Here is a 20,781-nt window from a genome sequence, read left to right as displayed (position 1 = left end):
TATCGGGACCATGGTAGGCAAAGAGATGGGGCTCAGCAGTAAACCTTTGGAGTCAAAGATCTCCATGACATAGTTCATGCTTGTACACCCTTAGAATGGAGAAAAAATTCATTATTAAATCTACAGGTGTCAGTCTTGCCTTGATGTCATTGCTTGGGGAAAACTGCAATAGATTTATTTTACCAAATCACTGGGAGTTCTGGAAAAATAAGGGATTAATTAGGAAACAGGACCACAGCTGCCAAATAAATACATAAATAATAAATGAGAACAAGATACATGCACACACAGCAAAACACTGCAGGCATGTTGATAGTTTCACACATATACTTATTGAAAATATGTTGCTGTTTGGGTTTTTAGTAAAAATCATTTAGCTGATACTGCTACAGACGTGAATGGCAAGTTTTAGGACAGAGCACTAGATTTGAGATCTGCCCATATTTTTGTGAACGTAAATGTGATTTTAGCAGCAGCAAGAGAAAAGTTATACACAGAAAGCAACCTAACAATCCTTAAAAAAAAAAAAAAAAAAAATCAGTAAGATCCCATAACACTGTCTTGGAAGAAAACATGACTATCTTTTTTATTACAATATTCTCCAGGGAAAATTAAGTCCTACTTCTTTTATTTTATTTTGCCTGTATGAAAACACAAATATTTAGAGAAAAAAGGAATAACATCCATTAACCAGCACCAAAGTGTCAGCACCAAAAATCCAGATTAGTAAACTGTTAAATTTGATATTGCAGTCCTTGTCAGTTATCAACCTTATCATATTTTGAGCATGTCTTGATCCCATAAAAGAGGTTACAGAATGTAATTTCTGTGAAGCTCGGTTATTGTCTTTCCCATATCTTAATTTGCTTTTGATGTCATTACTCCCCATCTTCACTGACTTTCTGTGTATACAGGATGCTTAAAGTACATTTAATTAAGTGGCATGGGAATTCTCAATATCTAATGACCTCATAGAATGTATTTTAATTTTGCTTTTTAATCCCCTGTAATATTGCTGTAGAAAGGAAACAGATATAGCATCTCTAATTTCTTAAATATTGTTCTATGTCACCACCTCTAAGTGCTGTAAAGTCCTTGATGTTCTATAGTATACTGTGCAATACATATAATAGAGGTGATTTGGCAAGACAAGTTTGAAATTCATCATCAGAATTATATGATGTAGCTAGTTTGTAGACTATGTTCACTGCCTATTAGTATGGTTTCTGCCAGCAGTTGATCCTGTTAACGCTTAGTCACTTTGTGCTGAGCTGCAGTTCCAGGTGACATCAGAATCTCAGCTTTCATCAAAAATGAAAGTATCCTTCTGGGTGCAAAGACTGAAAGAGAGACTGAGGTAAAAAGGTGAATCAGACTATTTGTCTGAACTTTTAACCCCTTTGCCATCCCACAACAGAAGAATGAAGGGGAAAGGGAAGTCTAGGATGAGTAAGGCCATGAGAGCCTTAGAGGTCAATCAGGGTTTACTTTTTAGGGGCTTTGGATTCAGTCCGGCTGTACACTGCTATGTGCAAAATACACATTAATATTCAAAGAAAAAATTACTTGAAAAATTCAGTTTAACTCTATGTCACAACCTTAACATTTACCATTTTAAAATCATGAATTATCGATTCCAATGACATAGTCGTAGACCACTGATGGCCATACAATTTTCTATTTATCTATACAAAAACATTTTAAAGTAATGATACTTAGATCTCAACAAAAAGGAAAAATGCTTTGCTAGTTAGTATCATCTCCCTGCAGACTGATATTTCACATAAACTATGACTAAACTAGATCTGGTCAAATCTAGGAATATCTCTGTTCACCTCAGGCTCTGAACGCCATTGAGACAATCTGCCAAGCTCACCTGGCTTACAAATGGCTAAGCCTGTCGTAGAGAAAAAACGTAGTATAAGTAGACTTCTAAAATAAAAGTTGTGGTTGTGACATTAAGCAATTAATTTGCAGTGGCAAGAAATGAAAAAGACTGTGGTTCTTTTCGCATTCTACATGTTGCTCACACAGCAATTTAAATGCTTAAGCAATGAAAAAGGAGGATGTCAACCAAGTGGTATTTTTAAGAGTTGATCACCATAAGTCAGGTGGTGAGCACATCTGATGAAGCTTTCAAAAAGCGCTGAAGTTCTCAGCATTTACCAGTAACGGCCAGCACCTTTCAGTGTGAAATCTTAAATAGGCTGTGCAGTTCTTCAATTGTTTTGAAAGGTTTAAATGAAAGTGTCTGGAATTCAGGCTGATCCAGTAGCTCTGTATAATTTGAATGAACAGGTATAGTTTTCCTGTCATACAAAATGGTATGGTTGCAAACTGCATCTAAATTCTGAAAGAAATCTTTTTCTATCATCGATAAATCTAATTTGTTAAGGAGGGCAACAGAAATAAAGATAATGGCATTGTGACAGTATGATCACTTTTTAACTAGTAGTAAATTAAAAAAGGGTAGTTTGATTCTGCTGAAAACCAGCAAAGCAGAAAACCGGAACAAAACATGAAGCAACAAGTCATTCCTGCAGAATTTTAAGAGAAAACAGTTCAGTAAAATTATCATCATATGTAGAATTTACTCTAGCAGCATACTTTGCTTAATACTGTCTCCCAACTAGAAACAGTATTTTTTTTTTCGCTGACAGAGCCTTTGTGAAAGTATGCCACACCCCAGCATTAGTATTTACAGTCAAAGCCAGAAGGAAATGCAAGCTTTATTGAAATGCATGAAAAAAATTTATATGCTTTTATATGAAAAATATCAATCATTAGGGCTTCCTAATCTATCAAAATAAAGCAACAGAGGTAGTGAAATTAAGGAGAAAGCTGCATTTGACATTTTATACCTGTAATTATTGTGATGGTTTTACCCTCAGCTTCCCTGGTTGTTTTTCACTTCCAGCTGATGCTAGTTTAAGTGCAAAACTTGTAACAGCGAACTACATTTGTTATTTGCTGGTTTTTCCCCAAAAATCTATTTAGATGCAAATGCTAAAAATGTCAATCTTTCAGGATACTGAATATTATTACAGTAGTGTAAGTAGTGCCTAGCATAATAGAGCCCTGACACCCCCAAACCCAGTGTTTTCAGCCCCCACTGCACTACAAATGGCTTATGTTAAGGACACCTGTTCATTATTGTTACTACAAAATTTGAGTGTGTTCTATTTTCTGCATTTCATAACATTATATAGAATGTCCCTATAGAGCTCATGCTTTACATAATTTCCCATAATTCCTTATTCATTACCTATTTACTAGATATAAACATAAAAAAGTAAATCAGGGTATAACTCAAATACATATTTTTTGAAGTGTTCATCAAGTTTTCTGAAGAGTTAACTGAAAAATGTTAAGCAAACTTGCAAAATTAGAGAATAGTAAGCTGTTTGAAAAACTGGCATCAGTAACATCTCTAATATAGCTGTATTAAAAAGTCAAAACAGGATTATAGCTTGTATGGAGTTATTTGCTCTCACTTGCATTTCCAGGGCTCTCATGTGAGAATTTGCTGGAATACAATGCATAATCAAAATATCATGTTCTTTTTCAATTAATAATGAAAATTACTTTGTATTGAAATTAATTATTTATAAACGAGAAGAGAAATACATAGCTAAAATAATCATGCAGTATCATGCATTGTGATGGGATACTGTTTTGCAAATCTAAATCAGTAGATATATCTGCTGAGATGCTCTGATATGTATATACATCTATATGAAAAAAGAGTGCACAGCTATAACCATAACCTGAGTTCCTCTGTTTTCACTGGCATTATTGTTCTATTTTCTCATCTTTTTCTGTCCTGAGAAGTAAGACACAAGAGTGATTCCTTCCCTTTCCTATCATTTATGTTCACAGCTTTAAGAAAGACTTCTAGTGGCAAGTCTTCTGGTTTTGAGAGAAACTGAGAAATTATTCTAGCAGCTTTCACATTGTACTTGTACTTCTTTTCCCTTCCAGTGAAGCCTTACACGTAACAAATCTTAAGAGATGATACTCCAGAGACCAGTGTAGCACCTAGCCCAGCAGGACAGACAGAACCAGTTGTGCTGTCGAAGCATCAGATGCCCGTGTTGCCCCAAAGAGAAAGCACGCTACTGAAGAGAAATAGATGTAACTGACTAAAATCAGAGGGTTATGTACAGTCCTTTTGTTTGATGAATTTAACACAGCTCTGCAAATCCTATGCCAGTCATGAGTATCTAGAAAAGACTGAGATTTTGAGAGGGCTAAATCTACTTCCTAAATTAAAGGATGGCAAAAGTAATATGCTAACTTCCTACAAGTCTTGAGATTGGTATAGAAAATTGGTTGGTATAGAAATTAATTTTGTTTTTCCTTAAAGTTTAGAGCTTTTCTATTACTACTTCAATTTTGAACGTCATGGAGTATTCACTTTCCATATTTAATGCCACAGGTAGTACTGATGAGCTGCTACAGTCATAATTTTAACTTTATTACAGAAACTCAATTGTTCAAGTAATTCCATTGAAATAAATGGGATCAACCAGGTAAATGATCACCAACATGACTGAAGATTCTACAAACTGTTCTCTTCTGGAATTTCTTTTCACCAAAAATAAAATTATTCTAGGTTTGAATTAGATTGTGTGAGTCCTTATGTTGGGGAGAGTTTTGTAAGGTGGAAAGTAAAGAATGCATTGTATGAAATTAGGACTTAGCCGGGACAAAGGATGGTTATATTCAAAAGGAAGAAGTAATATATTTCTCATTAGTCGCATGTAGCTGTCAAAGGAAGATCAGATTTGCAACACAGCTAATACTAAAAAAAAAAAATTGTAAAATGAAGGGGAATGGAGCTTCTGGATGATGTAAAATTGTGCCACATAGAAATCTGCTGCTTTCTCAATAAAAACAGACATTTTCCTATTTTAGAATGTTCAGCTCTTTTGACCACTGTTCAAAACCAAAAGACAATAGTATAGTATTGATGGTAAAGATGTGAGCTAGTAATCCATCCTTTAAAGGTAATGGGAAAAACTTTCAATGCTGTGTATAACTTTTTTAGAAATTTCTTAATAAACAACTTTTTTTTATAACTCCTGAGACACCAAAAGAAAATAATTACCCTGTTGAGCAAAACTATAAAATTAAAACACCAGGCTGGGTAAGAGAGCCTCCCTATGACTAGATGTGCTCATTTCAGCAGTTCATTTCCAACAGTCCTCCTAGTAGGGCTCCAAAGAGTTTATTTTCTTATTTTAAAAAAATATAACCAAAAGTTACAGCTGAGACATTCAAGATCATTAAAAATACACAACTCCTACTTAAAAAAAATAAATATACAAGACCTTATTTCTACCTGTCCCCTTTAATATGTATCAGCCAGTCTGGCAGTACAGTATGACCTGAAAGTTACATGATGGAAATGGTCCATAACAATGTATCACAAGGGGTGTATAGCTTTCTGTATGGCTGTACCTTTGGCACTGTAAACTGCATTATAACTCCATAAATGTCATTAAAGCTGGAACAATTTGCATCATATACGTATGTAGATCCAAATGTTGGTAGACCTCAAAGCTTGCTGAACAAGCAAGAAAATATAATTGAAATAAATGCTACAAAACTCTCAGTTAATAGTTATTTCTGCCAAAGAAGAAACATAAAGTCATATTTTTATGTTTGCCTAAACAACCATAGATGGACCTAAAATGTTCAGAATTTTTGTTACAATTGGTTGTAGAACATCTCAGAGGTTAAATTAATTCAGTCTAGCACTCTGGGTCAACTTCTGCTTTTAAATAACTGAAATGAGGATAAAAATTCTTTGCTGAAATATTTCAGTCTTTTGTCATTCTTGGTTTGTCAAGAAAATACCAGGGAGGAAAAGGAAAAAAGACTTTCCTAATTCCTTCTTTCTTTTACTGCCTGCAAACCAAATGTCTCTCCACTGAAGTAATGAAAATACAGTTATAAATGTAGGCTGTAGTAAGGGCAAAGGAAAAAAAGACTAATTCCATTTTTTTTAAAATTTCAGAAGGCCTTAAAATTAAATCCAAAGAAGTTTCATATTCTGAGAGAACTGGTTTATTTTACTTATATTGCAATGCAACTTCTAGAGAATTAAAATTAACAGCAAATATTCCATTGGAATAAACAGAGAAAAGTGTGTCTGAACTTAATTTTGATTAAAATAGAAAAAATATTTAAAGAAAAGGAAACAACTGTTTAACTTACCAGCTTGACCAAGTGTATATTCCTGATATCTTGTTCCTATTCTGTTTGTGGCTGTACAATTATACCGTCCAAAATCGCTGTCAGATGTAGGAGCAATCTTTAAAATAAGTACAATTTCTAAATATTAGTTTCTAATCAAAGTTCTTTAAAAAAATCAGAAATGCAAATATGTTCTCCTTAACCAATATGCAGATGCATTCTTACTTCACCCTACCTAGTAAATTCTCCAAATACAGATCAAAATACACCCTTTTTCATGGTAACTCCCCCTTCTCAAATTCAAATGAAGAAATCAAATAATGAAAAATGGTGACATTGTTCATCTTTACAATTTCACTTTAAAACAAGAAAAAAATCTAATAAACTTCACATTTTTTTCACAGACACTATTTGCACAAACTGATATTTTGACTGAAATATTGAAAGCTCTAAAAACTGCTGATTCCTATAGATGATAAAAGAATAATATTTTACAAAGACTGTAAAGCATATTTTGTATTGTCAAGCTTTACTTATAACAAAAATACCCCTAAAGATGACCTTCAAACAAAAGTAAGACTGTGTCTCTAAATATATATCCTCTACTACAAGAAACAAGGTTACTTGTTTGGACTTTAGGAAAAAAACAGTTCTTTTTCAGTGCACTGTACACCTCTTCCTCGGGATCTGAAGTAGGTCCTCCCCTCTGATTAGCTCTATGCCTTCTTGATCTTTTCTCCCATGGCAACTGAGAAGCTTATGCTCAGACATAAGCTTGATACTAGACAGAAATGGAGAAAAACAACTTTTTCCACACCTGTGGAGGATGACAGTACTTCGTCCCTCTAACAGGTGAGGCCAGGGCTGGTTACACTTCGCTGTGAAATGATTAAGGACCATGATTTGCTATACACTACCGCTGAGTCGTTCACTGTTTAGTCAAGTTAATAAAGTAAATGGATAATTCGAGTCCACTCTTTGTCTTCTGCCTTTCTCAGGTTTTTGCTCTTACATGTAACTTTCAGATAACAGAAGGGAGCTTAGTTCTTATTTTTCCAATGCCTCCATGAGGAAACAGTTATTATAAAAGCCAACTGCAGTTTATTATCACTTTACCCTTCTGTTTTGTTCTTGACTGAAGCCACACAAATCTTTTTGTATATACCAAGCACCTATCAGGTAGTCACTTTAATTTTTAGTATTAACCTGATGGGTTAGTTTTATATTTATTTATGTACTTATTTACTTGCAATAAATGCAAATTACATTTTTGTTCACTGCAGATAGAAAACTGAGCATCAGCCATGCAAATGAGGTTTATTTTCTAACTGCTCACAAGGAACGTGGAGATAAATCAGTTCATAAATGGTCGTTGGTTTTTAGTTTGTTTGTTTGTTTTTTTCAAAAAAGAGCTTTACTTATTAAATTATAAGTCTTTTCCTTAAATGCACTGTAGAGTACTTGCAATAGTGCCAAGCTAAGGAAGAAATTAATTAATATCACCACATTGATTCCCACTTTAAGTCTTACCTCTAGAATCAGCTTTCTCCCTGTACTGTAGGTCTTCAGATGTGTTGTATTTTTTATTGGTAAAACTAATTTTCCTCTTCTCCACTGAACTGAGGCAGATGGATTTGCTAGCACTTCACAGCTTATATTGATGGGATTGCCTTCCCAAGAGTAATACATGGTTTGATTTGACACAAATGTTGGAGCATCTGGAAAAAAGAATACACAAATATATTAACTGTTTTAGTAAAATAAGCCATATACCCCTATCCAAGCATTCATGTTCACATAGAAATTTCAGTTGATTGCTGTATCAATTTATTATGGACCATGATAATATCAGTATTCGACCTTGAGTTTCTTGAGCCTTTATTTTGGTAGCTTTCTCCTCTCCTGAAACTGTTTCAGCTGAAACTCTCAGGAAGACAATACCTGCTAACTATTTATCATTAGGAAACATCAGGCCCTTGAAAGATGTTATCTCAGAAATGACAAAAGAACATTTCTCCCTGAGGATGAGAAACTCGTCAGCCAGACCCTTGTATGACAAAGGGAGATGACCTATGAAAATTTATATATGTAATTTGTCCATTTGCTGATTTTATAGTGTCTTCTTTTGCTATGGAGAAATTACATTCACTCTCCAAATTCTCATAGATGTGTAAGGGCTTCTTCCATTTGTCACTGGAAATATCTTATACTTTATGAAATCTTTCTAGAGAGATGTTTAGTTGTATGAATAAACTTATAAAAAAATAATAAAATAATACCAAAATTGTCTCAACATATTCTACCTACTTCAGAAAAAATATTGTATCACTACCCTATACAGGATAATCTTTATACCAGTTCCTTATGAAATCATCAAGCTACAGAAAAGCAAAAAGATACTGCGTCTTCCTTACAAACCTGCTTATAAATGGTTATGTTAAACATGTAGCCAAACACTGAGTCTGACGCAGAGGAAATTGCTGGTTTGAAAACTAATTATGATTTTCAGATCATAATGCCAATAGTGACAAGAATTATCTGTTCTACTCACTGTTTCCCTCGATAGCAGGAACAGTTTAATGATCTCTAGAAAATGAGAGAGAGTAGCTCTTTCCCTACTCTTCTACTTTTGTCTTGAGTAAATCAGATTTTTTGCCTGTACTGGGTTTGCATGGCAAGGTTTTGGTAGCAGGGGGGCGGGGGGTGGGGGGAGCTACAGGGGTGGTTTCTGTGAGAAGCTGCTAGAAGCTCCCCCTGTGTCTGACAGAGCCAATGCCAGCCGGCTCCAAGATGGATCCGCCACTGGCCAAGGTCAAGCCCATCAGCGCCTCTGTGATAACACATTTAAGAAGGGAAAAAACAAGTTAGAGAGAGCTTTTGCAGCCGGAGAGAGGAGTGGGAAGATGTAAGAAACTCTGCAGACACCAAGGTCAGTGCAGATGGAGGGGGAGGAGGAGCTCCAGGCGCCGGAGCAGAGATCCCCCTGCAGCCCGTGGTGAAGGCCATGGTGAAGCAGGCTGTCCCCCTGCAGCCCATGGAGGAAGGATGAGGGGGTGTAGAGATTCCACCTGCAGCCCGTGGAGGACCCCATGCTGGAGAAGGTGGAGGCACCCAAAGGAGGCTGTGGCCCATGGGAAGCCCATGCTGGAGCAAGCTCCTGGCAGGACCTGTGGGCCCATGGAGAGAGGAGCCCAGGCTGAAACAGGTTTGCTGGCAGGACTTGTGACCCTGTGGGGGACCCCATGCTGGAGCAGTTTGCTCCTGAAGGTCTGCACCCCATGGGAGAGACCCACGCTGGAGCAGTTCGTGAAGGACTGTAGCCCGTGGGAGGGACTCCATGCTGGAGCAGGGGAACGATGAGAGGAGTCCTCCCCCTGAGGAGGAAGGAGCAGCAGAAACACCGTGTGATGAACTGACCGTAACCCCCATTCCCCGTCCCCCTGTGCTGCTGTGGGGGGAGGAGGTTGAAGCTGGGAGTGAAGTTGAGCCCAGGAAGATGGGAGGGGTGGGGGAAGGTGTTTTAAGAGTTGATTTTATTTTCTCATTCCTCTACTCTGTTTTGCTTGGTAATAAATTAGATGAATTCCTCTCTCAGTTCAGTCTGTTTTGCTCGTGACGATAATTAGTGAGTGATCTCTCCCTGTCCTTATCTCGACCCACAAGCTTTTTGTTGTACTTTTTCTCCCGTCTGGTGACCGAGGGGAGTGATAGAGCGGCTCTGGTGAGCACCTGGCCTCCAGCCAGGGTCAACCCACCACATGCCTAATATTTATTTGTAATTTTTTAAAATTTTATTTATATTAAGAGTATTAAGAAAATATTCTTTATATCACTGAAAGTCAAGGAATCTCTCTAGCATTTTAATTCAAAACCATAATTATCAATTATAGCTGGTGTCATGGTATCTCTTTTTAATATTTAAAATATATATGTATATATTTTTATTTTTTTAAATAGCTCTTATATGTTTCTAGATGTATCTCTGGAAATTGTATTCTAGTCTTCTCACAAATAGTTTAACTTTAGGCTAGAAAATTGCTAATAGGTCTATGGGAGACCAGAACTGAGCACATTTAATGAGGTAGTAAAATTTAGCTTCAGGAATGGTTTAAAACTACTTGTTTCTGATGTGCACATTTTCAACTTTCTGTGTTTGCCTTTGTCAAAAAGTGTAACTTTTTGGTGACATTATGCTGCTGCTGCATGCATGCATACAGCCTTTGACCAAAAAGAACTGTTATCAGTAGAAGTTTTAAAGCACAGATCAAGGCTGATGCATTGCTCAATGCCAGCAGCATTTTTTTAGTAACTATTCAGCCCTTATTTTTGTAGGAAAGCAAGAGGTTTCATCTAAACAATTAAAGTATGTCTTCCTATGAATTTATTTACCAGATACAGGAGCTCATCTTTCTTTTCCAAATGTTTTAATAAGCAATTCTAGTGGTCCTTGATTTTCATAGACCTTTTAAAAAAACATATTTCATCATCTAAACATCTTAATGCAAAGAATGGACTATCAAAGAGTCTTCAGGATGTGACACCACACAATAGTGGAGCTCTATGAAGAGAAAAGCAGACTGCATATTCCTGTTTTATGATTAAGTATGGTCAGGAATCTCAGAATACCAAGAGGCAGAACCTTGGCTTTTCCTCTTGAAATGAAGTCAGTGGTGGGAGCCACTTGAAGGAAATCTGCAGGAAATGACTTCTGCCTGGCAGAAGTCATTGCACCTAATGCGTTCAGTATACGGATCAGAAATCTCATCTGAGTGTTCATGAGGCAGAAAATGTGGCTATTTCAGAAAAATTTTAGATAAGCACTGTCTTCCAATACACAATTTCTCAGAATAAGTTCACTCCGTTAATGAACACTGGCATTAATGTGGAAGATAGAAAGATGTTCTGTCTGAACCTGACTAACTTTTCTTCTTAAGTAACATCATGTGGATTGATGCTCCCTGTTGATTTAAATACACATGTGGAAAACCCTCACCCTATTTAAAAAGTCTTATGAGTGAAAAAGTAGTGTACACTTATATATTGCAGGTACAAGCAGAATAGGGACTTTCGGTTCAGACTGCTCTCTCTTCTCAAGGTAGATTTTGGATGCCTATAGTACCTGTTTCTTAATATTTTAAGAGAACAGGTGAGTTATGGACTGCCATCTACACATGAATACAGATCCTAACAGACAGTTTTAACATCATAAACCACAAACAGGACTAAAAGTCCATCACATAAAGATATATTCCAAAATAATCAACTGCCAAACGTAAAGCATTCCTAAACAAAAAGAGCTTCACATTTTCCCTCTCAAGAAGTCTGGGGAAAAAAGGCTTTGCCACCATTTCACCAGCAGCTGAAAGCTCCAACATAGCAAAAAAAAGAGGACTGTGCTAATGGCTTGATTCAGACAATTATCTTAAGCCAGATAATTTTTGATTTCCTAGTCAGGAATAGATTAGGATACCTGGAGTGATGTTTCACACCAAGAAAATAACTCTGGAAATCATTTTTTACAGTACAAATAAAAGATGTTTTACATTTCTCATTTAAAAAAAAATTAGTTGGAAGGAAGTAACTGGTCTATTAAGAGATTTTGGGTTTTTTTGTATGCTCTTCATCACTAACTGTAGTATATTATGCTTAAATGGTTACAGAATTAGTATTTATCACAGAAACACACAATATGTTTAATATAAAATAGAGCATGAAAAAATAACAAACCTTAAACCCAAGGCTTTGAAAACATAAGGATGACTATTTTATATGTCTACAAAATCTGATTGCTCCAGTTTTCTAGAACAACTAAGAAACAAATTAATTTAATAAACAGAACATTTATAAAAAAAATTTTATCATCAGCTGAAAATGAACTATAAGCAAGTAGAAATGGGAAGGTGGACCTTCTCACATGTTAACATATGTTAAGGATACTTAAATGCAATATATGTACTGTATAAAAAGAAAAAAATCTGCCATGAAGATCAGTGAGAAAGTTAAAACCATTAAAAAATAAAAAAAAAAATATGCTCTGCTTAGCTTTTATGTAACTCAGGATTAATTTACGCCTAACAAAAAATCAATTCAGGGTGTAATGAACTGGGTTTTTTAAGCTTTTGTACATAAAGTACTACCAGTTAAGACAACATACTGGACTTGGAAATAGCTAAATACAGAACTAGGAGCTTGAATACACTCAATTTTTTAAAAAAGCAACCCTGATAATATTTATTGTATCTGAAACTTATGACACTGTACTGAAAGGAAAAAAAAAACCCTGCAAAACATTACAAAAGCTACTGTTCGTATTAGTATAAGCACACCATAAACCATAGAATCATAGAATGGTTTGGGTTGGAAGGGACCTCAAAGATCACCTACTTCCAACCCCCCTGCCATGGGCAGGGACACCCTCCACTAGACCGGGTTGCCCAAAGCCCCATCCAACCTGGCCTTCAACACTTCTAGGGAGGGGGCATCCACAGCGTCTCTGGGCAACCTGTTCCTGTGCCTCACCACTCTCACAGTGAAGACTTTTTCATTATATCTAATCTAAATCTACCCTCTTCAGTTTAAAGCCATTGCCCCTTGTCCTATCACTCCATGCCCTTGTAACCAGTCCCTCTCCATCTTTCCTGTAGGCCCCTTCAGGTACTGGAAGGCTGCTATCAGGTCTCCCTGGAGCCTCCTCTTCTCCAGGCTGAACAATCCCAACTCTCTCAGCCTGTCCTCATAGGAGAGGTGCCCCAGCCTTCTGAGCAGCTTCATGGCCCTCCTCTGGACCTACTCTAAGAAGTCTGTGCCTTTCTTACGTTGGGGACCCCACAGCTGGATGCAGTACTGCACACGGGGTCTCACAAAAGGTGAGGGGGAGAATCTCCTCCCTCAACCTGCTGGTCACACTTCTTTTCATGCAGGCCAGGATACAAAAAAGTTCATAAGTACTGTTATAAGCTTGAATGGTGAAAGATGGAGTATTATTTTGGAGAGATGAGGCAATCCAAATGGAAAAGATGCCTAGAAGGAGAAAGGACTATATCACAAAGGTATAAAATTACACAAAACTATTCTATGAGAGTAGCATTCTATAAGCGTTTTAGAGTACTTAATATTATGGAACCAGCCTCAGCTAAACTCAAGCTATTAATTTTCCCAAGCAAGAAAGAAACTGACAGGTCAGCACTCCAATTAGGAGAAGTGGTTCTGGATAACCTGCATAAGAATTCTATGTCAGAGAAGTAAACTCTGACCTGAAAACTGTCTCTAGCATTTAGATATCCTTATTAGGTATGATGTCCAAGAACAGATTCAAGAACAGACTAATACATCATCTGTCTCATCCAGAAGGTAATTCAATTAACGACTTCAAAGATCCAGCTCTGGTCTATGTTCGGCATTATACACAAAATTGGATATGGCACATTACCTGATTCAGCACATGTGTCTAGACAAATATAATAGCAAACTAGTGTACAGAATCAGATTTGCACTTCTTAATTTAATAACATAGGTTTTCAAACTTTTGGCTATTTGTTCCTCAAATAATTTGCTTTCCTGGATCATACAATGAAAGTATACAACAGATTGTTAGGTCTAAGATACTGGGACATTTCGTATAGTATATTAGGGGAAGCCTCTCTCTTAGATAGTTAATACTGGCGTAAGTTTCCCATAATCAAGGACTTCAATAAACCACATCCTCTAGCAAATCTAGTACTTTCCTTGCCATCCATCCTGTAAAAGTACCTTATATTTTTGTAACTCTGCCACAATTTGATTAATAGCCATCTATCATTCTCTTGTATTTACTCCCTCATACCTGTTTCGTAATAGCTAATATTTTGGAATGAATAGCTTTTCCTTGAAGATAAAGTAGAAGAACCTTCCCAGACAGATACAATAACTGTCACATATTCCTTGAAAAAAGAAATAATATTAGAAAGAGTTAAAAAACGAGGCCAGGTAATTAGATTTTAATATATAATCATCCTTAAAAGGAAGATAGGAACTACAGAGCTTCAGGGTTACTAACTTCCACAATTTTACTGCTACTATCACGATCATGTGGCTGCAAGGAAAAATGTGCAAGATCTGCATGTTAAGTTTCCAAATATAGAAGCAAATGAAACTTATCATATACTATGTTTTAAATTGCCATGATTATTAATTAAAATCAGAGGTTCTTTTCAGAATCCAGCTCATCATTTCAAAAGTTTGAGATCAGCAGTTTTGCAGAGGTACATGTTTCTTTCACAGCAAGTGACAGGAAACGCCACTCTCAGTAATGTTTCCTTTTCCCTGACCATTCTCTTGCATCCTCCCAAAATGGATTACAATAAAACATTGTTATTCAATAGTATGATGGACTATCTACTAATTTTACAGTTTATGCAAGAGTAAGAGCCCCCTCTTACTGACAAGCAGTACTGGTCCCTGGCAACCTTGACTATGATATTATTTTTAATATCCAAACACCACACTAATTTCTCCATTTCCATAAAGATAGACCAAAAAATTAGTTATCATGAAGATAAGGTATCTTTCTGCTAGATGCAAAGTATGTTGTTGATAATGGCACATTCAGCTTTAACAAACGGTGGGCAATGAATGCTTGCATGATTCTGGTGCTTGGTGCTGCCAGAGTCACACAAATTCAATGTATCTATTTTTCTTCATATTTCACTTGACATTTGTCGCGGTTTAGGCCCAGCCGGTAGCTGGGTGCCACGCGGCCGCTCACTCACCCCTCCCCCAGCGGGATGGAAGAGAAGTATAACAAAAGGCTTGGGTCGAGATAAGGACAGGGAGAGATCACTCGCTAATTACCGTCACGAGCAAAACAGGCTGAATGTAGAGAGGAGATTCATCTAATTTATTACTAAGCAAAACAGAGTAGAGCAATGAGAAAATACAATCAAGTCTTAAAACACCTCCCCCCACCCCTCCCATCTTCCCGGGCTCAACTTCACTCCCGGCTTCAACCTCCTCCCCCCTCAGCGGCACAAGGGGGCAGGGAATGGGGGTTGCGGTCAGTTCAGCACACACTGTCTCTGCCGCTTCTTTGTCCTCAGGGGGAGGACTCCTCTCAACATTCCCCTGCTCCAACATGGAGTCTCTCCCACGGGCTACAGTCCTTCACGAACTGCTCCAGTGTAGTCTCTCCCACAGGGTGCAGACCTTCAGGAGCAGACTGCTCCAGCGTGGGGTCTCTCCCACAGGGTGCAGACCTTCAGGAGCAAATTGCTCCAGCGTGGGGTCCCTCCCACAGGGTCACAAGTCCTGCCAGCAAACCTGCCCTGGCGTGGGCTCCCCTCTTCACGGGTCTACCGGTCCGGCCAGGAGCTTGCTCCAGCGTGGGCTTCCCACGGGCCACAGCCTCCTTTGGGTGCCTCCACCTGCTCCAGCGTGGGGTCCTCCACGGGCTGCAGGTGGACTCTCTACACCCCCTCATCCTTCCTCCATGGGCTGCAGGGGACAGCCTGCCTCACCATGGCCTTCACCACGGGCTGCAGGGGGATCTCTGCTCCGGCGCCTGGAGCACCTCTTCCCCCTCCTTCCTCACTGACCCTGGTGTCTGCAGAGTTTCTCACATCTTCTCGCTCCTCTCTCCGGCTGCAAAAGCTTTCCTTAACTCTTTTGTTTTCCTTCTTAAATATGTTATCACAGAGGCGCTGATTGGCTTGGCCTTGGCCAGAGGCGGATCCATCATGGAGCCGGCTGGCATTGGCTCTATCAGACACAGGGGGAGCTTCTAGCAACTTCTCACAGAAACCACCTCTGCAGCCCCTCCCGCTACCAAAACCTCGCCACACAAAACCCAACACAACATTAAAGAATTGTATTTGGTTGATCACGTCCAAAAACAAACAATAACCCCAAAAAATTTTAGTTTCATAGAAATATCTGCTGTGAATACCTGTCTAAAATTATCTAAACCTGTCTAAAATAGGAGAAGAAATTATAAAGAAATTATAGCTAGGTAAAATAAGGTAAGTATGTCAATAGTTATGTTTAAAAGAAACTGTCCATATATATCAGACATTATTTTTGTCAGTAAATCACCAAGAACACTGGCCATCAGAACTAGAACAGGAAGACTCCCCTTACAAATCTTTCACACTAGCAATATTTTTTATTTTAGTAATAAAATGATCAGCTGTTGCCAATTACTTACACATTATTTTTTGGATGGCACCAATTTGTATAAAAATTTCAATTGTTACATGTATTCCAGGACAGAATTACTGGAATAATTTAAGATGGCCTAAACTTCTGACAATCATGTATTAGATTATGTAATTCTCTTATAACCACAAGCGAAAAACTGCAATGCCTTTCTCAAACCAGGATCCTAACCCCCAGCTCTCTTCCTATCCTACTTTATGTATCTTTATATAAAGATGTATAGCTTTACCTTCCATATTCTCCTACTTGTCATCCTTATGTCCACAACGTGCCTCCTACTGATATCTTTTCTCCATTCCCTAATATCTAGCTGTCTATCTATCCATCCATCCATCTCCTATATTCCCAAATAGAATACTGTACTGGTCCCCAGTACAGGAGAGACATGGAGCTGTTAGAGTGAGTCCAGAGGAGGGCCACGAAGCTGATCAGAGGGCTGGAGCACCTCTCCTATGAGGACAGGCTGAGAGAGTTGGGATTGTTCAGCCTGGAGAAAAGAAGGCTCCAGGGAGACCTCATAGCAGCCTTCCAGTACCTGAAGGGGCCTACAGGAAAGATGGTGAGGGACTGTTTATCAGGGAGGGTAGTGACCGGACAAGGGGTAATGGGTTTAAGCTGAAGGAGGGTCGATTTAGGTTAGATGTTAGAAAGAAATTCTTTACTGAGAGGGTGGTGAGGCACTGGAACAGGTTGCCCAGAGAAGCTGTGGCTGCCCCCTCCCTGGAAGTGTTCAAGGCCAGGTTGGATGGGGCTTTGGGCAACGTGGTCTAGTGGAGGGTGTCCCTGCCCATGGCAGGGGGGTTGGAACTAGATGGTCTTTGAGGTCCCTTCCAACCCAAACCATTCTATGATTCTATGACTCTATGACATCATAACTGTTGTTCCTGTATGGAGCAAGGACTCTTAGCCTCATTGCCTCTTTACTCAATTTTTACACACAGTGCTGCCCAGAAAACAACAACAAAAAATCTCTAAGAAGCGTTAAGAAACAGACTAAAAATCCAAACAGCATTGCTGAAATTACCTTGTATATCCAACTCAGTTTCCAACACATGGTCCCCCTAAACCTATACCTGATATTCCTCAGACCTCCACTACAGCGTGCTCAAACTCAGGTGGCATTTCCTTCTTTACATTAGGCCTGTGCTGCCCCCAGTGTATCTGACAACAGCAGCTCAGAGGCAGACTCTGTGGTGCAGAGGGACCTGGCCTCATGTTGCAACCAAAGCTACAAGCCTCGGGTTTACTCTAAACAATACTGGGGGTCTCTCTTTCAAGCATGCGCTAACCTTGTGATCTCAGGATGCTCTGACATAAGACTATTTAAAGATACCAACTTCAAGTAATGCCAAGTATTCTGCAGTTAAGGGAAGTTAATTGAGGTTGCAAATCTCAAGGTATTTTGTTTTGTTCAAGGTTCAAAGTTTCAACATCACACTTATCTTACCACCTGATTATTTTCTTCATAATTCTGATGTGTTGTTCTGCTCTGCTGGACATATCTTGGACGTATAGAGAAGGATAAAGGTCATGTTGTCTTTTTTTCGTTCACAAGTCACCATTGTAGAATATAAATTACACTTAATATAGTATGAAATGACTTGCAAAATTCTGTTGAATTTTGAATGAAAACCAGTTTAAAATTTATGCATTAATTATCATTGTAAACATTTAGCATTTTTAACCTGTAAGAGCAACTCATGAAGTAGAATCATCTTCAAGGAAACATCAGAAAATTCTTTCTTGCTTTTTTTTTTAACCTTTACTTTTCACAATTGCATATGGGAAAAATTATGTCAGTAAGAAAAGATGCTGAGGCACATATACTGATTAATAAAATGACTTCTATTGAAAGAAAAACAGTCAACATGTTATTAAAAATCTACTTAAATTGACATCAAGCTCATTGAAAGATCAACAAAAGCACAATATAGAGCTCTATTAGGTAAAAATTTAGATAAATTCCTAACATGAATATCACATTTTAACAAATCATTAAAATATATAGGCAAAAAGTCTTTAAGACGGAATTTCTGTTCCAAATTATTTTTACACCTTTTGGGGCTAAAGAATAGGTAGATTTACTATACAGATGAATAAAATATAATTTTAGCCGCTTTGCCACACTTAGTTTTGCAGTATCAGAAAAAGACAACAGATGCATTCAACTCTGCTTCAGTACAGGGAGTTTTGGTGAAATGGTTTTTACAAAGTGACTTTAGGTGATAAACCTCATCTTTTGCTCAGAAATCAACATTCTTATCCCCTTTAAGTCACTGCAGCGGCACACAAAATTTGCTTCTATGCATGTGCACAGGGTAGTCAAAGAAAGAAAACTTTAAATCTTACAAATGATATCCAAAGTCACGTCAAAATTATGACATGTATTTCATGATGCTAAAGATTGACCTTTTCCATCTTTGCTTTCTCATTTTAAGCTATAAATTTGACAAGAAGAAATGTAACTAAAGCCAATAGTATTTTAATAGCAAAGAAATTTTCCAGAATATTTCAACACTTTGTTTTTCTTGGTTGCTTTTTCCGTCATTTGTCTCTTTCATAGGCCATATGATTGCATTTATCAGTTTTGTTTTCTGGTTGTGATAACAAGATAGGACTGGGCCCTGATGATTAATAGCTGAAGGGAGGATGTAAAGAAGACAGAGCCAGGCTCTGTTCAGTGGTGTCCAGCGACAGAAGAGGCGATCCCTTCCAATCTTAACCATTCTGTTCTGTGAGTAGTAACAGGATGCTGCTACACTGATTTCTTTTAACAGAAACTGAATCCATAGTATCAACTGTTTGCATTTATTATAACTTATGATAGCAGTAGGTAGCTGGAACATTTGTGACATTTGTCACATTTGTGACATCCTGCACACAGCAGTATTATTTTTACTGATTCAAAGCCTTGCTTCCTTGAAGGTAAATAGAATTGGTAGCTCAGCTTGTTCAACCTGCTTTTAAGTAATGCTGTATATTTTTGCAAAGACATAAAATTAAATAGCACAAATCCAAAGCATCTGCACTACCCACAGTGCAATACAGCTAATTAACAAAACACAAAGTGAAAACCCTAAAAGACTAATCAACTCAGGAAATAAAGTTCAATACTGTAAGAGTAATGAGGTTGATTTCAAATTGTGACAGGAAAAAAAAGACTTTCTGAGAAGCAATACAGTATAACAAATGTTGTACAGGTTTCTTTATGGGTAAAAACTATGATGCATATGCTACACAATTTTTTTTTTTGGTACCACTGAATGTTGGTACTTAACTAATAAGGGATATAACTACAAAATTCAGGTTTGGATGAAAACCAGAAGTAAGGAAAATGTCTCATTTTTGGAAGACACTTTAAATTATTTAAATGGGTTTTTTTAGAAATTATTTTCTAAGAAATCATATTTGTCAACCACTCACATGGCTGATCTCGTACAAAAATGTACCATATTACTGAATGCAATATGTCTGTGATAGTTCATTATATCCCAAAACACTGATTATATCCCAAAACAAGAGTCTTTGTGTACAGTGAGGAAGTAGGCATTTTTTGACCATCCAGCATATCTAGTAACTGTAGTATCTATATTGAAACTTGGCAGGTTTAACTGAAATAGAATGATGTGAAAACTGGTAACTGCAGCTACAAAAGACTGTAAGTTAGGATGCTTCCTGGGTAGTATATAGAAAACCAGAGATTTTTCCAAAGAACATCGCTTAATGCATTTTCTCCAGTAACAGGAGTACCCTCCGAAGGAATTTGCACTTGGTGATACAGAGCAATCAGAAAGACCAGCGTCGTAACACAATGTGTGCACAATTAAGTGCTGTGCTTACTTCTGACTGTGTTAATGACAGTTTGAACACGATGAGAGGAAAATTTTAAAGGCAAGTAGAGAGCCACTTCTAAGGACCATAGACTGCTGATCATGTCTGGCTTGTTTAAATCTTTTCCAACTTAGTAACGCCATCGGTGCATCCTAACTAAGAATATACTAAGAAGAAAGAATATCCAGCATATTGAACATCTCAAAACTACGATTTTTGATTCTCGAATGCTAATCTTTGTAGTGAATAACTTGTGGATCCCAAGAAATAATGTGTTGTCTCATCAGCATTTTTCTTCTTTTAGTCTGGCCTGTATTGTGCTTTTAAAAATTCCTTTATATCCCTAGCATATATTTTTCAGAATAATTATGTCTCAGCTTAATAGACAAAAAATACCATATAGAAATGTAAACATCTGCATAGGAAAACTGTAACTTTGAAAGGCACTCGATTGTTTTATATTTACAAATCAAGTCATAATTCACTGGGATTTGTACATTTCACTTCCTCAGGTCCTTCTGAAAACCTCATCTTAGAGTATCTCCTGCTTTATCTATTTTT

The 20,781-nt window shown here is 37.5% G+C and overlaps 1 protein-coding gene across 1 annotated transcript in view; it reads right to left on the bottom strand.

Moving 5' to 3' along the window:
- The window catches only part of NCAM2 (neural cell adhesion molecule 2), a 317,334-nt gene that overhangs the window by 69,347 nt on the left and 227,206 nt on the right, over positions 1-20,781 (bottom strand). Inside the window, exons 10-11 of the mRNA XM_054812538.1 lie at positions 7,732-7,919; positions 6,223-6,319 (exon numbers count right to left, since the gene is read on the bottom strand). Of these exons, the coding sequence (XP_054668513.1) occupies positions 6,223-6,319; positions 7,732-7,919 (285 nt within the window). The remainder of the gene's footprint in view (positions 1-6,222; positions 6,320-7,731; positions 7,920-20,781) is intronic.

This window comes from Grus americana, chromosome 1 (assembly GCF_028858705.1).
Source record: "Grus americana isolate bGruAme1 chromosome 1, bGruAme1.mat, whole genome shotgun sequence".
In the NCBI taxonomy this organism is placed as follows: Eukaryota; Metazoa; Chordata; class Aves; order Gruiformes; family Gruidae; genus Grus; species Grus americana.
The sequence above is the reverse complement of the archived record's forward strand: the minus strand, read 5'-3'. Positions and strand labels throughout refer to the sequence as shown.